Raw genomic sequence first — 19,150 nt, 5'->3', positions numbered from 1 at the left:
TTAAAAAACTGAAGCAGCACAAACGAAACTTTTACCTGCACAAACCAGCACAAACAAAGCGAGACTATTGTGGGTGAATTTAGAGCATGTGGGGGGCCGAGTGACCTCAGAATGACCTATAAATATTCTTTTAATATCTAAAAACCAAAGCAGCACAAACGAAACTTTTTACAGCACAAACCAGCACAAACGATTGAGACTATTTTGCCGAAGTTTTGCGTTGGGTGGGGGACCAACTTCACACAGGTCTTTTACCAGCTGTCTGATCTTATTGGAATGCATCTTGACATCGTTACTTATCTGGGATACCTTCTCTGACAGTTTGTGAGACAGTTTTTTATCACAAGATGTTGCAGTTGTCTTATCGATAGACATTACCTTCTTGTGCATTTCGTGGAGCTTAGCAGTTAGCTTCTAAATCGAACCATAAAGTGTAGAGAGTGTGACATCATCTTTGCTTCTAGCTCTGGCAAGATTTTTTGAAGGAGTAGAGCAAGCAGGCATTGCAAAAACAACTTCATGGGCTCCAATATCTGCTTACAAATTGATGTCTTCTCAGCCGGCCACCTCCATCTACAACTTGGTATCTTCGTCCACGAGGTGACAGGCTAAGCTGACACTTTCTTAGAGGCATAGGTTTTTCCTTTTTTTGCCCATTATTGTACATCAGTGAGCCAAGTATTTGCCAAAAAATCAACACAGTTATACCTGTATACTTATATCCTAAAAACTAGTTTCTTTATTTTAGTTATCAATTTCATATTACATCTCCTTTGAGTGTCCTTTGCATCATTCCATCCTTCCCCTGCAAGAGACTGTAGTGCTCCCTGACTCATAAAAACTTTAGTACTCCAGTGAATTACTATATATATTATGTAGATTCGCCTACCAAATCACATGTGATTTTCATTTTTGAACCTCCTTCTTTTAGCTCCAGATTACATCTATTTGTATGATAAATCCTACTCCTTGTATTAAGTATTGCATTCAGCCTCAAGAACCTGGGCAATGCAAATGTCTTGTAAATGTGAATTCTCTTAATTTAACCTTCCCTTGATTAGTGGATAGGATCCGACAAGACTAACCAGAATGATGGTGTGTCCATAATGCTGAAATACCAGCATTTTTGCATGGCTAGAACAAAAATAATTCTATGACATAAAATATACAGTATGTGTTATGCTATATGTATATTAATATAAAAGGGTGACATCATTATATTAGAAATTGACTCATGCTTGTCATTTCCTTTATCAACTACTGTAAACATTTTTTTATTGTAATTCAACAATTTTCAATTAAGTCTACAGAGCAGCATCTTTACCTTCTGTTTTATTATGTTTAATATCTGACCAAACCAATGTGCATATTAAAAACAAGAAAATAAACTAAATAAATAACATGCCTTGCTTATGTTATTTCAATAACAAATTCCTTATTTTCAAAAGGACAGTAATGACGAGTCTAATACAGTGTCAAATACATGAATGAGAAATGATTCAAGCTGATTAAGACAGTTGATTAATAATTTCATAGTTAATACAAAAACCTTTCAAACAGTTTGAACCCAATTTAAAGAGGTTTACAGCTCTTTCAGACATTTAGCTGACACTTTATGCCTTCCAAAGAGACTGATTTATTCCTTTTTGTGCACAAATGTGAGTTGGCTGCAGAGTCCCATCTTTGTGGCCTGTTAGGACACCAGCAGTAATAGAGCAGCAGAGCTGAGAGGAAGAGACTCTTAAGAACATTACAATCAGGGAGGGAGGGAGCTAGACATTTAACAGTTTTTTTCCTCATGAGCAGAACTTGCTGTTGTTTATTTTTTGCTGTTTATTTATCCTGTAGAGAGAGATTGATGGTCAGATATGAATATCTTCACTGAAAGTGTGATGCGTCTATAATTGAACAAACAACTTCATACACTCACTTTTTCTCAGTGTATGTGAACTCCTGTGAGAGGTCGTCACGGCGATGAGGGGCTGCTGCACGCTGCAGGTTGGAGTGAGTGTCGTAAAGGCAGAATTCGCCGCTAAACTCTGCCTGCTTCTTTTGCAGTTGCTTTGAGGAGGAGTAGAGCTCTTCCTGTGCTTTCTAAAGAAGCAAGTCAGATGTAACAGGGGATTTACATTAAACTAACATGTTATATATTAAAGCTGAAGTGTGGAATTTTTTCAAATTTAAAATTCTTTATTCAATCCCAGCATAATATGCAGAGACAAATAAGTCAGCCATTTGTAGGGTTTATTTTCGCTAAAATTGTAAACACTGTGGCTCTGTGGCACTATCAAAACTTTGCGACTTGCCCAGCACAGCAACATTGGAACACCCAATGGCGTACGTTTGGGATGGGACAAACTGTTTGTCCAACCAATGGAAGATCAATCACTATTTTTCCAATTCTATTTGGTGACCCTAGTGGCGCAAAAATTACACACTTCAGTTTTAAAGCTACATTTTATTTTAATTACTAAAACAAAATATTAGCTATAGTATAGATTCTATACCAATCATGCCTACTTTAATAGTCGGATGGGGTTAAAAAGGTTTTAATAAGATTTTTCTTACCTCCACTTGCTGTATATCAACATACACCAGAAGAGATGCAAGTTCCAGGTTTTCACTGAACCCGTTCTTCAAAGGGACAGACCGATAACCTGTGAAAGCAACAAGCTCAGTTATTTGTGCCCAAACACCAATTTCTATTTCATTGCATAGTGTTTCGAAAATTGGTTCATTTTGCAGCGCATTTTTTTGTGAGCTGACAGAATTACCTGTGCGAACACCTTTCACAGGGTAAGTTGCCTGGGCCAGGAAATTGGGGTCAGAGAACATGTCCTCCTCAAAGACCATGAAGCGTAAAAAGGTGAGGTCTGTCTCATACACATTGAAAGTAGCTGTCTCTGAAGGCTGATGGTGTGGCCCAAGCCACACAGGGTTCAGACCATTATCATCTGTGGATAAAGACACAACAAACTTCTTAATTTTCTGCAATCTATAAGATTAATGCATATAAAGTAATAAAAGTAATCCAATTTCATTAACACTTTAACTTTAATTAACAAGTCAATAATTTGGCAATGAGGAACTGTGTTTTCCTATTTTCTTATTAGGTAACTTTTTTTAAAGTCTGCATGAAATCAAAATTGACCTTATTTCTTTTTTTATTAATGCATGTTACTAGTCTTATTGTGAATTATTCATCCATGCATATTTGCTATTTTATGAAAACTTTTGACCTTTTTATTTTTAATCAAAATATCGTAACTGTCTCCTCTGGTGATAGAACTAACTCTTCTCTGCTGACGTATGCAAGGCAGTTTTAACCCCACCCCTCCAAGAGTCATGTAAACAAACCTGGCATCAAAGCAACTAATGCAGAGTTAAAGAGGTGTATTTTTGTCTGATCCCCGCCAAAAATCCTTTTCCCTACCCCAAAATACCTTGATTACGGGCCACTGGCTTGAATTTACATTTCGAATGAGGAATAATGCCGAAATTTGTTGACTGTTGTGTTCAAGACATTTCAAGTCTGAATGCTCCTGAGGTGATCAGGATGCGTCTAGTTTAAAGTACTAGCCAAGACAGAGATAAGAGTGCAACACCATTTTTTTTATTACTATTATTATCATTATGAGTGTTGGGTAAAGTGCTCATGAAAAAGTTATGTCTTTAGTTGGGGAAGTCATTCCACCATCGAAGTACAGTGAAACTGAAAGTCCATGAAAGTGATTTGGTGCCTATTTGTGTTGATACCAAAGATGCCACTCATTTGCAGACCACAGCCCTCTGGTGGGAATGTTGCTCTGCAGGAATGCTTGTACGTAAGATGGTGCAGACCCAGTGACTTTTATGTATGCCAACATCAGTGCCTTGAACTTGATACATGCAGTAACCGGCAGCCAGTGTATTGCGAAAAGGAGAGGTGTAACATGAGCTCTCTTGGGTTCGTTGAAGACCAGATGTGCTGCTGCATTATAAAATCATTTGCAGAGGCCTAATTGCGCATGCAGGAAGGCCGGCTAAATGAGCATTACAGTAATCCAGTCTTGATGTGACAAGAGACTGAACAAGGAGTTGTGTGGCATGTTAAAATTGGAAGGGTCTTGTCTTCCTAATTTTGTACAGTGCAAATCTACATGATCGGGCTGTTTTTGAGATGTGATCTGTGAATTTGAGTTTGCTGTCGATGGTCACCCCTAGGTTTCTGAGCATTTTGGATGGTGTTATTGTAGATGAACCACGTTGAACGGTGATGTTATACTCAACAGTAGGATTGGCTGGAAAGAAAAGGAGCTCAGTCTTCACTAGGCTAAGTTGAAGATGGTGTTACTTCATCCGAGCAGAGATGTCTGCCATGCAGGCCAAGATCTGAGCAGTCAGCATGGTGTCGTCAGGCTAAGAGATAGGACTTCATTCATATTTTTAATGCAGGAATCTAGTGCTGTACATTCCAGTGGTGGTGGCGTAGTGGCTAAAGCACAGGGCTGTTAATCAGAAGGTCGCTGGTTCGAACCCCACGCCCACCACCATTTTGCCCTTGAGCAAGGCACTTAACTCCAGGTTGTTCCGGGGGGGTTGTCCCTGAAATCATTGCACTGTAAGTTCCCCTTTATATTAAGTGTGTTGTGATTCAAAATGTAAAAATATTGTGATCTTTAATCGCTTGTTACATTGGACATGCACAACGGTTCCAGCCTTGTCGTAAGCAAAGGCTACGATGTGCTATGCGTGTTTGTGGACTGATTATGGATTAATGTTGTCATAGATCATCTTTCGGTTCTCAAGTCAGTGGGACATAGTGGAAAAGACACTTTTTACAACCCAATCAACAGCTGATGCATAAAATCAAATCCCCACCCTACATTTGTTTCTCGTTCGATAAGCAGTTTTACTATAGAAATACTTCACAATATAGAAGAAAAGTCGGTTGCAATTTCCATTTCATGCCGACTAGCTATTTTATCTGGTTAAAATAAAATTCCCAATTTAAGATTTAAAGGTTCAAAAACAATTTATTCCAAAAGCCACGTCTTACGGCAAACAATAGTCTTGAATTTGTTGTCATCTGTCTGGCCACACAGTTCGATCTCCACAAAGGGGCTGGTAATGCTGCGACCAGGTTTGGGTAGATGTCTTGCTGCTATTACCTGTGCAAAAAAATAATAATTTACATTAAAAAATAATAATTTACATTTAAAAACATTAGAAGCATTAAGATTCTAAGATTCTAAAACTTAAAAATGAAGCAGCAGCCATTCAGTTCTCAAACTCTGACTAACTGAATGTTCTTTTGTGTGAATCAGTTATGTGGATTCTGTCTTACTCTAATGGTGATGGTATATTTGACATTCTTCTCCTGATAAGGGTCATAAATATCTGACCGCATCAGTTCAGGCTGGAGCACATATCCTGTGCCTCCGTTCAGACTGAAGAGGGCGCTGTTCAGTTGAGTGTACTTATCTAAGGAGAGAAGTACCCAAAGGATTTAAAAGGCTAGTTCATTTTTGAGCCTGTTATTTCCTGGTCTTATTTTAATATTACAGTATCATCTAACATTATTCATTACATTTTATATCTTTCACACTTCCTCCTAATATTTAACTTTCCCTTAATCTAAATCTTAGCTTTCATTGTGTAATTTCCTCTCTTCCTTGTTTACTGCTGGACACTTCATCTTACCTGCAGTTTGAAAGTTGAGTGCCACCATGTGGCAGCCACACATCCACAGAGGATACGGGTCATAGTTGGAGGAATCCACCCGTTGGCCTTTAGGGTAGGTGCGGCTCAGTGCCTTGCGGTTATACATCATAAACTCTTTTGACTTGCTTTTGCTGGGTACCTTATTCTCTATGAAGGAGCGTACCTCCTTGTAGGTATAATTGTCTGAAATACAAGAGAGAGAATAGTTTAGACATCACTGAGTTCCACAGAAACAGTTTTCCTTATTATATAGTTATAATTTATATGATATATATATATATACAGTTGCCCCAAAAAGCATTTACATACTATGCAACACAAAACTGTTGAACGGAATTGCCAAAATAAACATTGTTTTCAAACAAGTTTTCTGAATACGCCTCTTGACTGAACAAACAGACAGTCCTGCCCAAAACTCACTTCATTGGTCAGTGTTGCTGTGTCGGAATTGACAGGATACTCAAAACAAAGCACCAAAGAGACACTGTGTTCACAGTTTTCGAGAACATTTTCCAATATGGAAAATGTTACACACTTCAGCTTTAATCATTTATTATATTAATTCTGAAGTGGCTTAAGTGTCCAAATACTCTTTGGGGCCACTGTGTGTAATATTATATGTGTAAATAGGTGTGACTGTACCAAAGCGGTCCTTATCTTTGCTGCGAGGCTGGCAGTAAACCACTAAATCTGACATCTCACTGGCCACCACCTCTTTGCTCTCAACCTCCTCCTGTTTTTTTTTCTGTAATGGGAACATTTTATAAACATTTATAAACTTCAGCCTTACATTATAGCTCCTGCCTAACACCTCTTTAGGTCTGGCCTACACCCAGCATTTAAACACCCCCTGAATCTGTCTGGTTAAAGTCAAACAATACTGCATTTACAGGGCAGGTTAATGCATTGCATCATGTTTTGTGCCTTTGTGACACCATACATGTTGTTTTATTCTGAAATGTCTGGAAGAACTGAGACAGGATCATAGCAGTGGGGATTTAAAGGCATTACAAAAGGGTTTAGACATAGAGTATGTTTCACTGGCCCCGTAGTGCCCTGCAAAGTGGAACACACTGGGTATTTTACCTACAGTTGAAGTCAGAAGTTTACATACACTTAGGTTGAAGTCATTAAAACCAATTTTTTAACCACTACAAAAAATGTATATTAGCAAACTATAGTTTTGGCAAATCATTTGGGACATCTACTTTGTGCATAACACATGTAATTTTTCCAACAATTGTTTACAGACATATTGTTTCACTTTTAATTGACTATATCACAATTCCAGTGGGTCAGAAGTTTACATACACAAAGTTAACTGTGTCTTATAGCAGCTTGGAAAATGCCAGAAAATGATGTCAAGGCTTTAGACAATTAGCTTCTGATAGGAGGTGTACCTGTGGATGTATTTTAAGGCCTACCTTCAAACTCAGTGCCTCTTTGTTTGATATCATTGGAAAATCTAAAGAAATCAGCTAAGACCTCAGAAAAAGAATTGTGGACCTCCACAAGTCTGGTTCATCCTTGGGAGCAATTTCCAAATGTCTGAAGGCACCACGTTCATCTGTACAAACAATAGTACGCAAGTTCAAACACCATGGGACAACACGGCCATCATACCACTCAGGAATGAGATGCATTATGTCTCCTAGAGATGAAAGTAGTTTGCAAATCATTCCCAGAACAAGAGCAAAGGACCTTGTGAAGATGCTGGAGAAAACAGGTAGACAAGTATCTACATCCACAGTAAAACGAGTCTTTACCTACATAACCTGAAAGGCTGCTCAGCAAGGAAGAAGCAATGCTCCAAAACCACCATAAAAAAAGCCAGACTACAGTTTGCAAGTGCACATGGGGACAAAGATCTTACTTTTTGGAGAAATGTCCTCTGGTCTAATGAAACAAAAATGACCATAATAACCATTGTTATGTTTGGAGGAAAAAGGGTGAGGCTTGCAAACCGAAGAACACATCCCAACCGTGAAGCATGGGGGTGGCAGCATCATGTAATAGGGGGGCTTTGCTGCATGAGGGACTGGTGCACTTCACAAAATAGAGGAAGGAAAATTATGTAGATATATTGAAGCAACATCAAAAGTTTTCAGCCAGGAAGTTAAAGCTCGGCCGCAAATGGGTCTTCCAAATGGACAATGACCCCAAGCATACCTCCAAAGGCAAAATGGCTTAAGGATAAAAAAGTCTAGGTCAGGGTTGGGTAGTAACGGAATACATGTAACAGGATTACATATATAAAATACAAAATATAAGTAATTGTATTCTTCTACAGTTACAATTTAAATCAGGGGTGGGGAACGTCAGGCCTCAGGGCCGTATAAGGCCCACGAGACCATTTTACCCGGCCCGCGAGGCCGTTTGAGAAATAATTTGAAAAGCAAAAAATTACCTTGATTCAATTAACCCGAAAAAACGTAAGTTTAAAAATAACAACACAAAATATTGTATAATAGACAGACCATTTAGTGTTTGTGTGAGCATGTAACAAAATGCATACATTAATTTCAACCCACAAACAGAAATTGCAAGTAATTGTATGGCCCGTGAATAATTTCGTAAATACTCAAATGGCCCATAATGGAGAAAAGGTTCCCCGCCCCTGATTTAAATAATACAGAATACAGTAATTAGAATACAATTACATTCAAAAAGTATTTTGATTACTGATTAATTAGAAAGTAACCTTGTGTAAATTGTCAGCTTTACGCTAAGCTAAAATGCTATTTCTATCCATTTTACACGCACATGTTACCATATTTTTTATAAAGAAAATTCACGTTGGATCATAAATAGTTTTTTTCTAGTAAGACCTTTGATATTAGGGCAAAACTCATATTTTTGATAATTATTTTTTTTTTGTTTTCCTGTAAAAATATCAAAAAATTCTTAAAACAAGATCATTTCGATGTATCTTGTTTTAGAAACAACACTGCATAAGATATTTAGGTTTTTCAGAGAATGTTTTTTTAACATGTGTATTTTATCTTACTGTACTGGTAAGATAAAATACAATCAAGTATAAGTAAAACAATCTATCAGTCCTGAAAAAGTAATCCAAAGTATTTAGAACATGTTACTGATCTTGAGTAATCTAACAAAATATGTTACAAATTACATTTTACAGCATGTATTCTGTAATCTGTAGTGGAATACATTTCAAAAGTAATCCTCCCAACCCTGGTCAAGGTATTGGAGTGGTATATATCACAAAGCCCTGACCTCAATCTGATAGAAAATTTGTGGGCAGAACTTAAAAGTGTGTGCAAGCAAAGAGGCCTACAAATCTGACTCAGTTACACCAGTTCTGTCTGGAGGAATGGGCCAAAATTACAGCAACTTATTGTGAGAAGCTTGTGGAAGACTACCCAAAATGTTTGACCCAAGTTAAACAAAGACAATGCTACCAAATACTAACACAGTGTATATAAACTTCTGACCCACTGGGAATGTATTGAAAGAAATAAAAGCTGAAATAAATAATTCTCTGAACTATTATTCTGACATTTCACATTCTTAAAATAAAGTAGTAATCTGAACTGACCTAAGACAGGGAATGCTTTCTACTATTAAATTAAACAATTAAAAAAACTGAGTTTAAATGTATTTGACTAAGGTGTATGTAAACTTCTGACTTCAACTTTTAGGTATCTTTAGTTAGATTTCAAATAATAAAAAGTGTACAGTATATGTTCAGTCCGAAAGGCACTGCAAAACTTCTTCTTTATACAGGAAAAGGAGAAAAATCCATATTGAGTGTGTGATCACAGCATGTGTGAGACAGACCTCAAACTTTTGGTTTTCCTCTCTCTGTGTGATGTTCCAGGCCACCTGATACCATTCGTACAGTTCCTCAGTGGTCTCGGTGGCCAAATCAAATGGCATCATGTTCTCTTTATTTTCCTTATTCTGCAATGTCACCACCACAGGCTTGCCATGTTTGGCTGAGCGAACTGGAAATTAAGTGAGTGCAAATCAGTCTGATCAGCAAATTATGATTATGATAACATCACTAATCAAATTGAACATTACCTGTACAGGTTTTAAAGGGATAGTTCACCCAAAAATGAAAATTCTGCTATCATTTAGTTACACTCATGTTGCTCCAATCCCGTTTCAGGGCTCCAGACTGCAACCAAACGTTTTTCCCATTGGTGCGTTTTATTATAACATTTTATTATAGGTCGCCCTGGTGTAACTTCAGTGTTGGCCAACTCTCTCTCTCTCTCTCTCTCTCTCTCTCTCTCTCTCTCTCTCACTCACTCACTCACTCACTCGCTCGCTCACTCTCTCTCCTCTTATAAGCTGCCACTTTCTGTAAAGCAATATCAACCGGCAAATGCATCAAAAGTGGAACAAAACAGCGTTATGTGCTACCTGGAATAACAGACAGAGTTGCACAAGCGCAGAGCAGGTGCGTTTACTCGCAGACCAGTTTTGAGCTCTCAACTGCGGCGTGCAGAGTAAACCTTTAACGGTACTTGTCTGCTGGCATCTTTCCAACTGTAAACGCGCATAGTTAAGATTATATTTTTGCTCGTGTACTAGGGTTGCGCGATATACCGGTACTTATGAAATATCACGATACCTACAAATTTTAAATTGTACGATATCATCTTGTTGTTAATTCCGGTACCATATTAAAGTATGCAAACTCCTTTTATACCCGTATGTTCGGGGGAGTGACATGCAAATTCCACTCGTCAATTCCCATTGGCCTTTTATCAAAGATCAGAGGTGTCTCGGGCTCCCAAGAGTGACCCCTAGTGTCATTACATCAATGCGATGTCTTGTTCCCTCCATCAGGGAACAGAGGTTTTGAAAGTAACCAGGATGATTTACAGCTGCATACCAACTCAAAATCAATGCCTAACTATTGAATGAGCACTTTAGGGGCAAAATATGCAATATTATTGGTAATTGCTCTTCTTTTTGTAATATAAAAAATTATCACTTTTATTATTTATTTCCCCCACCGGTGCTACCAAATGAGGGGCTGGTGCCACCAACGGTAGAATTTGGTGGCACTATCAAATGTTAGTCTTGAGCCCTGCGTTTGACTTTTTTCTATGGAACACAAAAGGAGATGTTAGACAGAATGTTAGCCTCAGTGGTGATACAATTGTAGTTTTTGGGTAAACTATCCCTTTAAATGACACGGAAGATAATCTTACCAACAGTACACTTTGAGATGTCCACCGTCCCTTTGCATAAGTCACCTAATGGATTCTCCTCATCAGTCTGAAAGAGAACATGCATTCATAAAGATGTTCTGTGCTTTCAATTTGGGCATTAGTGCTGCATGATATGGAGGAAAAATGTGATATGCGATAAGATAATGTGATGTTGGTTAATGTGATATGCAATGCAATAATCCTGTGATAACTTCATCGGAGCGTGTGGAACATTGGAACACCCACTGCTGAAATATTACAAAGTTTATTGGGGAAAAAAGGGCTGTCTATCCCAGAGATCACGAACATAGTTGTGTTTTGTTCCAAATTGCATATATATAGCCAGCACCATTTTAGCAGTCTCAAAACAACTAGATTTTGGCTGAGGGTGTCACACACCAGACTGTTTTGCTGAGATATCACTCCCTTCAGTCTACGGTATGATAGTGTGAATTACACATTTTTGTAATGTGGTTTTGCAAGGGCTTGAAGCGCGAAGTTACAGTGCTTGAAGCGTGTGCCGAGGCGGAGTTACAGCGAACAGGAAGGGATCTGCTCAGATCTGCATCGGCTAAGATTCCAATCAGGTTATTTGCAAAACAGCTGTCCGGGTGGGGGGTCTTCGGTTCTCTCTGGGGGGTCTCCGGTTCATTCCGGTCTTCGCACCATGAGAGGTATGACACACTTGCAGATAAAGAATAAAAGAGGGGTCATACCAACTCGCCGCAACTGGCTCTCTCTCTCTCTCTGATTCCCTGTCACGTGGTGCTCACAGAAATAGGAGTTCCATGTGAGCAAAAACAATTGTAATGGAGGGTTTTACGATGTGATTCAAGGGGTAACTTGACCTTGTGAAAGTGTGTTTGTGTATATATCCCCTCGAGGCTTGCCGTAGAATGCGTATGTCCATTTGCAACTTCAGTGAGTAAAGAAATTACATTCAATAAAAACGACTGTTGTGTCTCTGCTTTTTTAAATCATTAGTAATTTTAATGTAGGAAAACAAATGCTGAAAAAAAAAACACTTGGTGACAGAATCACTATAGATTACAATGAATAATTGTGATGTCATGCATTTTGTGATTGCAAATGAAAATGTACAGATCAGCTCGATGTCTTGTCAGTTCTTCAGAAAAAGAAGATGCTCATTGGTCACTTGAAGAGAACACAAGCGCTCGCCCCGATGACAGAACGATTTTTTCTGTCATGTTTGATCCTTTTTTCCCCATTGCTGGAAATTATCTCATAATTTACTCACCCTTATGCCATCCTAGATGTGAATGACTTTCTTTCATCTGATGAACTCAAATAAAGATTTTTAGGAGAATATCTCAGAAACAGATCACTTTCACATTCTTCTTCTTGTGTTTTTAGTGATTCATATTATTCAAGCATACCGCACCCTAGTGGGCAAGGAGACGAATTTCAAGCAAAAAAAAGACAAAAATATTGATCTGTTTCTCACCCTCACCTATCATATCACTTCTGAAATTATGGATTAAAGAACACTTGAGTCATATGGATTACTTTTATGATGCCTTTGCATGCTTTTTGGAGCGTCAACATTTTGGCACCCATTCACTTTCATTGTAAAATATTCTGAGCTGAAACATTCTTCTAAAAATCATAATTTGTTTTCTGCAGAATAAAGGAAGTCATACACATCTGGGATGGCAAGAGAGTAAATAATGAGGGAATTTTCATTTTTGGTTGAACTATCCCTTTAATTCAGCAGGGAGTCCTGTTGGTCAAGTGATCTACGACCGCCCGCTGGTAAATGCTTATGTGTGCTTCTTCTCCCTCCACATGGCCTGCAATTATGTTAATGAAGCTTAAAAATCTCTGGAAACATCTGAAAGCATGGTCCCAGCTTAATATATAAGGTTTAACTATTGGATACATAACCACAAATGTGTGATGTGCTTCCTCATTTAAATTGGAATTTTAGTCTCCCTTGTAGAGTTGTTGCAAAATTGCTTAACTTTCTCCACTCATTATTTTCAAATGCAAATAAGCTTGTTATTTGCCAAAACTGTTTGGCAGAAGTTTGCAGCTCTTCACTGGCAGTGGTGAGCCTGCAGCCAGGGGCGAAAATTTCATCAAAATGTTGGGGAAGACAATAAACATAACAATTCTCAAGAGCAATTTTTGAAGGATTTTTTTGTTGTTGCCCCATTTGCATTTGTATTGTTTTATTTCTTAAACAATTATTTTAAGAATACATCATTATATTATTTACAATACATATATTTTAATGATATTTTGGGGGCTTATGCCTACAGCAAACCTTTGGCGACAATGAAGAGTTTACCGCAAAGCTCATTTGCATGTGAAGATTAATGAGTGGTGAATTTGCAGCAAGTTTGTGGCAACTCTCGATTTTTTGTAAAGGAAATTATGTCATGTTTATGATGAATTTCAAACAATAAATGTTGTTTTGATGCTCTTAAATGCTGTGTGTGACTGCCCATTCGGAGAGGGGTACAACGCTCTCTCACTCTCTCCAACTTACAGTATAGCACTAAAAAACATAAATGAACATCAAAGGGTATTGTGGCAGGGCGGAGGGCGGGGCCGGGTCGTGATCCTACACACCCAGTCCCGTATTAGGCTAATTAAGCCTCCGAGAGGGATAAAGGTCGACTATCTCTCTCTCTCGCACGATCCTCTGCAGTTGACCTTTATCCCTCGCTGAGGCTTAATTAGCCTAATACGGGACCGGGTGTGTAGGATCACGACCCGGCCCAGCCCTCCGCCCTGCCACAGGTATGTTGAAAGATAAAGTGCAACTTACTGAAATGACTCATTGTTTGCGTAGTCGCTCAATCTGTTATTGTTAAAATGACAATGGAGAAAATTAATGGGGAGTATATCAAGCTTTTCAGTAGGTGATCGAGCCCTGGAGCACTCATAGAATTGGAGCAATTGCACACTGCATGCACAGACACCAAGTGACAATCATGTGCTCAGTCTATTCTATTCTATTCTATCTGGGTTACCATAGGTAACAAAATAATTTCGCATTATGTACGTTTGCCATTTCGATAAAATGTGACATATCATGCAGCCCTAGTGTGTATACTCTACGTTTGTAAGCATTAATGCAAATGACTACCAAGTACAAAATGCCATGTTTGTTTACATACAAATTCTTCATATGTGGTTTACCTGGTAATTGGCCTCAGACGAGGAATTGGCGACTTCTTCTACATAATTTGAAGGAAAATAGTGCTGCAGTTTCCCTCCGTAGTCTCCTTTCCACCTGTTGGGAATGACACAGAAGGAAATGAAATGTGGTTTGGTAATTAAATTAGCTAAATTACAGTATAGTTACAGTATTACAGTTAATTACAATGTTTCATTAAATAGATAATGTTGAGAGAATCTCACCATCCATTGGCCTCCTTGTTCACATTATGGATCAAAGCACCCTTGTAAAAGCTAAGTTCATCTGGTCGCATGGCCTTGTAGTCATATACGGCTTTCACTGTGCTTTGAGGCTGCAGTGCAACAACAAATCAACATGAGAACAATTTTGCTATGATCTGCAACACCACTGGGGCAAAACAAGCAACATTACAGCAGTTCATTTGAGTCTTTCAGGCTCTAGTTATTTTAATAATATCCCTTTAATGGGAATTTAAAGAGTTAAAACATGAACTCTTTGTGCTACATATATGACATGCAGGCTAAAAATGACAATGCTCTAATAGTCAGGGTGCATTTCCTCTTTTGAGAGGATCAGTTTCCTATGAAAGAGAAACAAGAGGTGACTTCTAATGTACTGTATGCATACATGCAGAAACTGTGTTTGCTCTTCAAAGTGCTTACCAGAGACGGCTCTATCTCATTGGCCTCCACATACTGTTTCGATTCATATAGTGAAGCAGATACGTTTATCTGAAAAGACAAACACAAAACGTTTCTTAGACTTTTCTCGATGCACATTGGATTTAAACCAATTTAAAGCAAAAGCAACAACATATCTTTACTTGAACCAAGAAGGTGAGTTTTAATGATTGTTTGATGTTTTGAAGTTTTAATCCTAAAAAGGTGAATCTAAAATTCACATTTACAGTGATATTACTGATTTTGAACAGTTGATTCTGTCGCCCTAAAACACTGCTTTGATTGAATTTCAAAACTTCTTAAAACAGAGTGCAGTGATAAAATACAATAAAAGCAGCTGCTTTGTCAAAGCAGGCAAAAAACATACTTAAAAAATGACAAAATTCATAAAAATTCTCCATCAATTTTGTAACGGAATTCAGAGATATTTGACTCTGTGGAATTGTATTCACTAATGGTTTAAGAATATTCCAAATTCTTTCTTTGAGAATCTATTATTTTATGTCATGCTGTACTGTCTAATATGCCCTTTTGTTAAGTATATCATAGTATATTAATATACACTGGTGGCCAAAAGTTTGGAATAATGTACTGATGTAAAAAACAGCACCATCACTATTTGAAAAAACAAATTGTTGATGAAATCTAGACAGGCCCCATTTCCAGCAGCCATCACTCCAACACCTTATCCTTGAGTAATCATGCTCAATTGCTAATTTGGTACTTGAAAATCACTTGCCGTTATATCAAGCACAGTTGAAAGACATTTGGTTCATTAAATGAAGCTTAACATTGTTTTTTGTTTATTTTTGAGTTGCCACAGTATACAATAGACTGGCATGTCAATATTAGGACAAAAATGGCAAAAAAAAGAAACCGCTTTCTCTAGAAACTCATCACTCAATCATTGTTTTGAGCAATGAAGGCTCTACAATGCTTGATATTGCCAAAAACTGTGTACACTACAGTCTTCAAAGACAAAGGACAACTGGCTCTAACAAGGACAGAAAGAGATGTGGAAGGCCAGATGTACAACTAAACAAGAGGATAAATACATCAGGGTCTCTAGTTTGAGAAATAGACATCTCACATGTCCTCAGCTGACAGCTTCATTGAATTCTACCCGTTCAACACCAGTTTCATGAACAACAGTAAAGAGAAGACTCATGAGTTCAGGCCTTATGGGAAGAATTGCAAAGAAAAAGCCACTTTTGAAATAGAAAAGAAAAGATGAATTGTTAGAGTGGGCAAAGAAACACAGACATTGGACAACAGATAATTGGAAAAGAGTGTTATGGATCTTAACCCCATTGAGATTTTGTGGGATCAAATAGATTGTAAGGTGTGTGAAAAGTGCCCGACAAGACCGCCACATCTATGGCAAGTGCTACAGGAAGAGTATCTGGCAAACTGCGAGCTGGTTGCCAAGGATCTGCAAAGCTGCCGTTGCTGCACGTGGAGGATATTTTGATGAGAAAAAGTAGTTTAAAGAAGTTCTGAAAATTGTTTTCAAATTGTAATAGTAATTTGTCACGTTATTAATGTCCTGACTATACACTGTGATCAGTTGAATGCCACTTTGGTGAATAAAAGTACCAATATCTTTCCATAAATGCAAAATCTGTACATTATTACAAAGTTTTGGCTGCCAATGTATCTTATTAATATATCTATTAATATAGCTCATGATTTATGTATTTTTACTCTGAATGTGATTTGTAAGAATAAAAAATGCATCCAGTTAAGATTAACTTTTGTTAATATATATTTATAGCATACTGAGTTGATATCCTTTTCACCACAATTGTACAGAGCGGTTATCTGAGTTACTGCAGACTTTCAGAATCTGGCCTTTCTCTGATGACCTCTCTTATCAACAAGGCATTTCCATCCACAGAAATACCCCTCGCTGGATGTTTTTTTGTTTTTGGCACCATTCTGAATAAATTCTAGAGGCTGTTGTGCGTGAAAATCCCAGGAGATCAGCAGTTACAGAAACACTCAAACCAGCCCAGTTGGAACCAACAATCATACCAGGGTCCAAATCATTGAGATCACATTTTTCCCCATTATGATGGTTGATGTGAACATTAACTCAAGCTCCTGAACCATATCTGCATGATTTTACAATTGGCAGATTAGATAATCACATGGATGATTGTTGGTGCCAGATGGGCTGTTTAGATTATTTCTGTAATTGCTGATCTCCTGGGATTTTCACGCACACCAGCCTTGTGCCAAAAACAAAAAACATCCAGTGAGAAGCAGTTCTGCAAATGGAAATGCCTTTTTAATAAGAGAGGTCACCAGAGAAAGGCCAGACTGGGTCGAACTGACAAAGTCTACAGTAACTCAGATAACCGCTCTGTATAATTGTGGTGAGCAGGATATCAACTCCCAGCGGGTTGGCGCTGTTTTGGTGGCATGAGGGGGACCTCATGTATCATCCCACAATATAAGGCATTAATGTTGATCAGTGTGTGCGTATATATATATAATATTATTATTACTAATTTTTAGACAAGGATACTGCACATATTATGCCTATGTTGGTTAATCTAAATGTTTGTCCTGAGCTTTGACTGGAAAAGGGGGCAATGAGAGGCAGTCATGCTAACTGAGCCAAGATAGCTTCTAGAGATGAAAGCATGCAAGCGTCAAAGCCTGCAAACTCGTGCCTTTGTTTGCAACTTTGAAGAATCTATGCAGACTTGACATGCAGAGGAAAAACATTTCTTTTCAATCACTGCAATATGTTTTGCAGTATTGCCTGGAGCTTGTAAAGGAACCTTGTTTTGCAAGGTTTTTCTTACCGAACTAAATCGCTCCACTAGTTCTGGCGTCACAGGGTAACGCAGTTTGATCTTCCGATAAAGAGGTTTTTTTCGGAAATAGTCAATCAGTTCCACCAGGCTCTCGAACTCACTTGAGGTACCCAGCACATACATACAGCCCTCTTTGTGTATCCGACAGTGCTTCACCATACCTTCACCTCTATGTCGGCACAGAGAAAGACTGTTAGAGATTTTTATTTAACTGATGTCCTTTTCCAAAGCAATTTACTGCACACTTAATGAAGGGTCAGTCCCTCTAGAGCACAATAAAATTCTAGGGCACAATGATCAAAATACATGAACTATCCCATGAGTCATACCGGCCAAAATCTTTATTATCCCCAGTCTAAACAAATATACTTAAAAAAAAAACATACTTGACTATGCATGAAAATTACCAGAGTTTGTGCACAACCAGTGTACATTCTGCTCCTAGGAGCCCTTCAAAACTGCACATCTCCCTTCTCTAAGGGCATTACTGGTTGCTAAAGTTCCTAGTTGCTTCTGGGTGGTTGATTTTTGGTTACTTATTGGCCCAGGCCATAAAAGCCCACCTTTACTCTCTATGATTTCTGGTCCCTAGATATGGCTCAGATCCCTCCATCAATGTGAATCTGAGACCAATTTTATCATCCACCAGGAAAAAAAGCAATCTTATCACTTAGAAAAGTAATAGCAAGCTGCAAAATTTGAGGTATCCTACATGTTCGTAGCACAAAAATGAGTTACATGACAAATGTAATTCTTCTGGTTAGCAAGCGGCACTAATGGGGACAAGGAAAATAAGGAGCAGCACCTGAATGTGATGGCGTAAGAGTCTGAATCTTCCCTCTGTCTAATGAGGAAGGCTCCATCCCGAGGGATCCTCAACAGATAGTCTTCTGCCTCACCTCGACTCAGGTTACTGTAAAACCACCTAGAGCCGAGAAAACCACAACTTAATGTAAGTTGTAATATAAGTGTAATATAAGTCTACGGTGTCCCCAGAATGTCCCCTGAATGTGTCTGTCAAGTTTCAGCTCAAAATACTCCACAGATCGTTTATTCTACCATGCTTGTTTTGTAGCCCTATTCCAAGTGAGCTGTTTTAGTGTCTGTAGCTTTAAATGCAAAGGAGCTGAACCCCCCACCACCACCACACCCCTTTCTGGAAGTGGGCTGTGCCTTTCCTGCTGGTGCCATGGATAACCTGGCAACAACAATGCAGTATATATATACACAACACCATATGTACATTTATATATATATAAATAACACGGAGAACACACCAAGTCAATCATCTTACTTTATTTTACATAACAAAGGTTGAGTTATGAAATATGAAAAACAGCTATAGCTGTCGAAAAATACCACTATCTTTTCATAATAATTTTTGAAATAATGAATGTTTTATTACATGGAAAATCTTCATTGGAAATCTTCATTGGATGACCACTCAAGCTGGACTGCGGAGGAAGCCAATCAATTTATATCGTAACTGAAACAGAGCTACAGCTTCATTATTATGGAACTGGCACAAGCGGATCTAGCGAGGAGATAAATATGTCAGACTGTGCGATGCTCGCTCAGGTTTTA

General features: G+C 38.2%; 1 protein-coding gene across 2 annotated transcripts in view; it reads right to left on the bottom strand.

The window, feature by feature from the left end:
• Nucleotides 1-829: 829 nt before the first annotated feature.
• LOC127623101 (1-phosphatidylinositol 4,5-bisphosphate phosphodiesterase gamma-2-like) overlaps nt 830-19,150 on the bottom strand; it is a 37,762-nt gene continuing 19,441 nt past the window's right edge. Inside the window, exons 19-33 of one of the 2 annotated variants that reach the window (XM_052097352.1) lie at nt 18,372-18,491; nt 17,555-17,735; nt 14,724-14,792; nt 14,283-14,392; nt 14,061-14,154; nt 10,893-10,959; nt 9,505-9,671; nt 6,346-6,448; nt 5,683-5,886; nt 5,327-5,463; nt 5,039-5,150; nt 2,775-2,954; nt 2,569-2,657; nt 1,931-2,094; nt 830-1,842 (exon numbers count right to left, since the gene is read on the bottom strand). In XM_052097352.1, coding sequence (XP_051953312.1) covers nt 1,797-1,842; nt 1,931-2,094; nt 2,569-2,657; nt 2,775-2,954; nt 5,039-5,150; nt 5,327-5,463; nt 5,683-5,886; nt 6,346-6,448; nt 9,505-9,671; nt 10,893-10,959; nt 14,061-14,154; nt 14,283-14,392; nt 14,724-14,792; nt 17,555-17,735; nt 18,372-18,491 — 1,843 coding nt within the window. In that variant the 3' untranslated portion in view covers nt 830-1,796. Of the gene's footprint in view, nt 1,843-1,930; nt 2,095-2,568; nt 2,658-2,774; nt 2,955-5,038; nt 5,151-5,326; nt 5,464-5,682; nt 5,887-6,345; nt 6,449-9,504; nt 9,672-10,892; nt 10,960-14,060; nt 14,155-14,282; nt 14,393-14,723; nt 14,793-17,554; nt 17,736-18,371; nt 18,492-19,150 lie in introns of those variants that run through there. The other variant, XM_052097355.1, reaches the window with a different exon arrangement.

The sequence above is a fragment of the Xyrauchen texanus genome, chromosome 29, assembly GCF_025860055.1.
Source record: "Xyrauchen texanus isolate HMW12.3.18 chromosome 29, RBS_HiC_50CHRs, whole genome shotgun sequence".
Classification (NCBI taxonomy): Eukaryota; Metazoa; Chordata; class Actinopteri; order Cypriniformes; family Catostomidae; genus Xyrauchen; species Xyrauchen texanus.
This window is presented reverse-complemented; position numbering and strand designations above follow the sequence as displayed.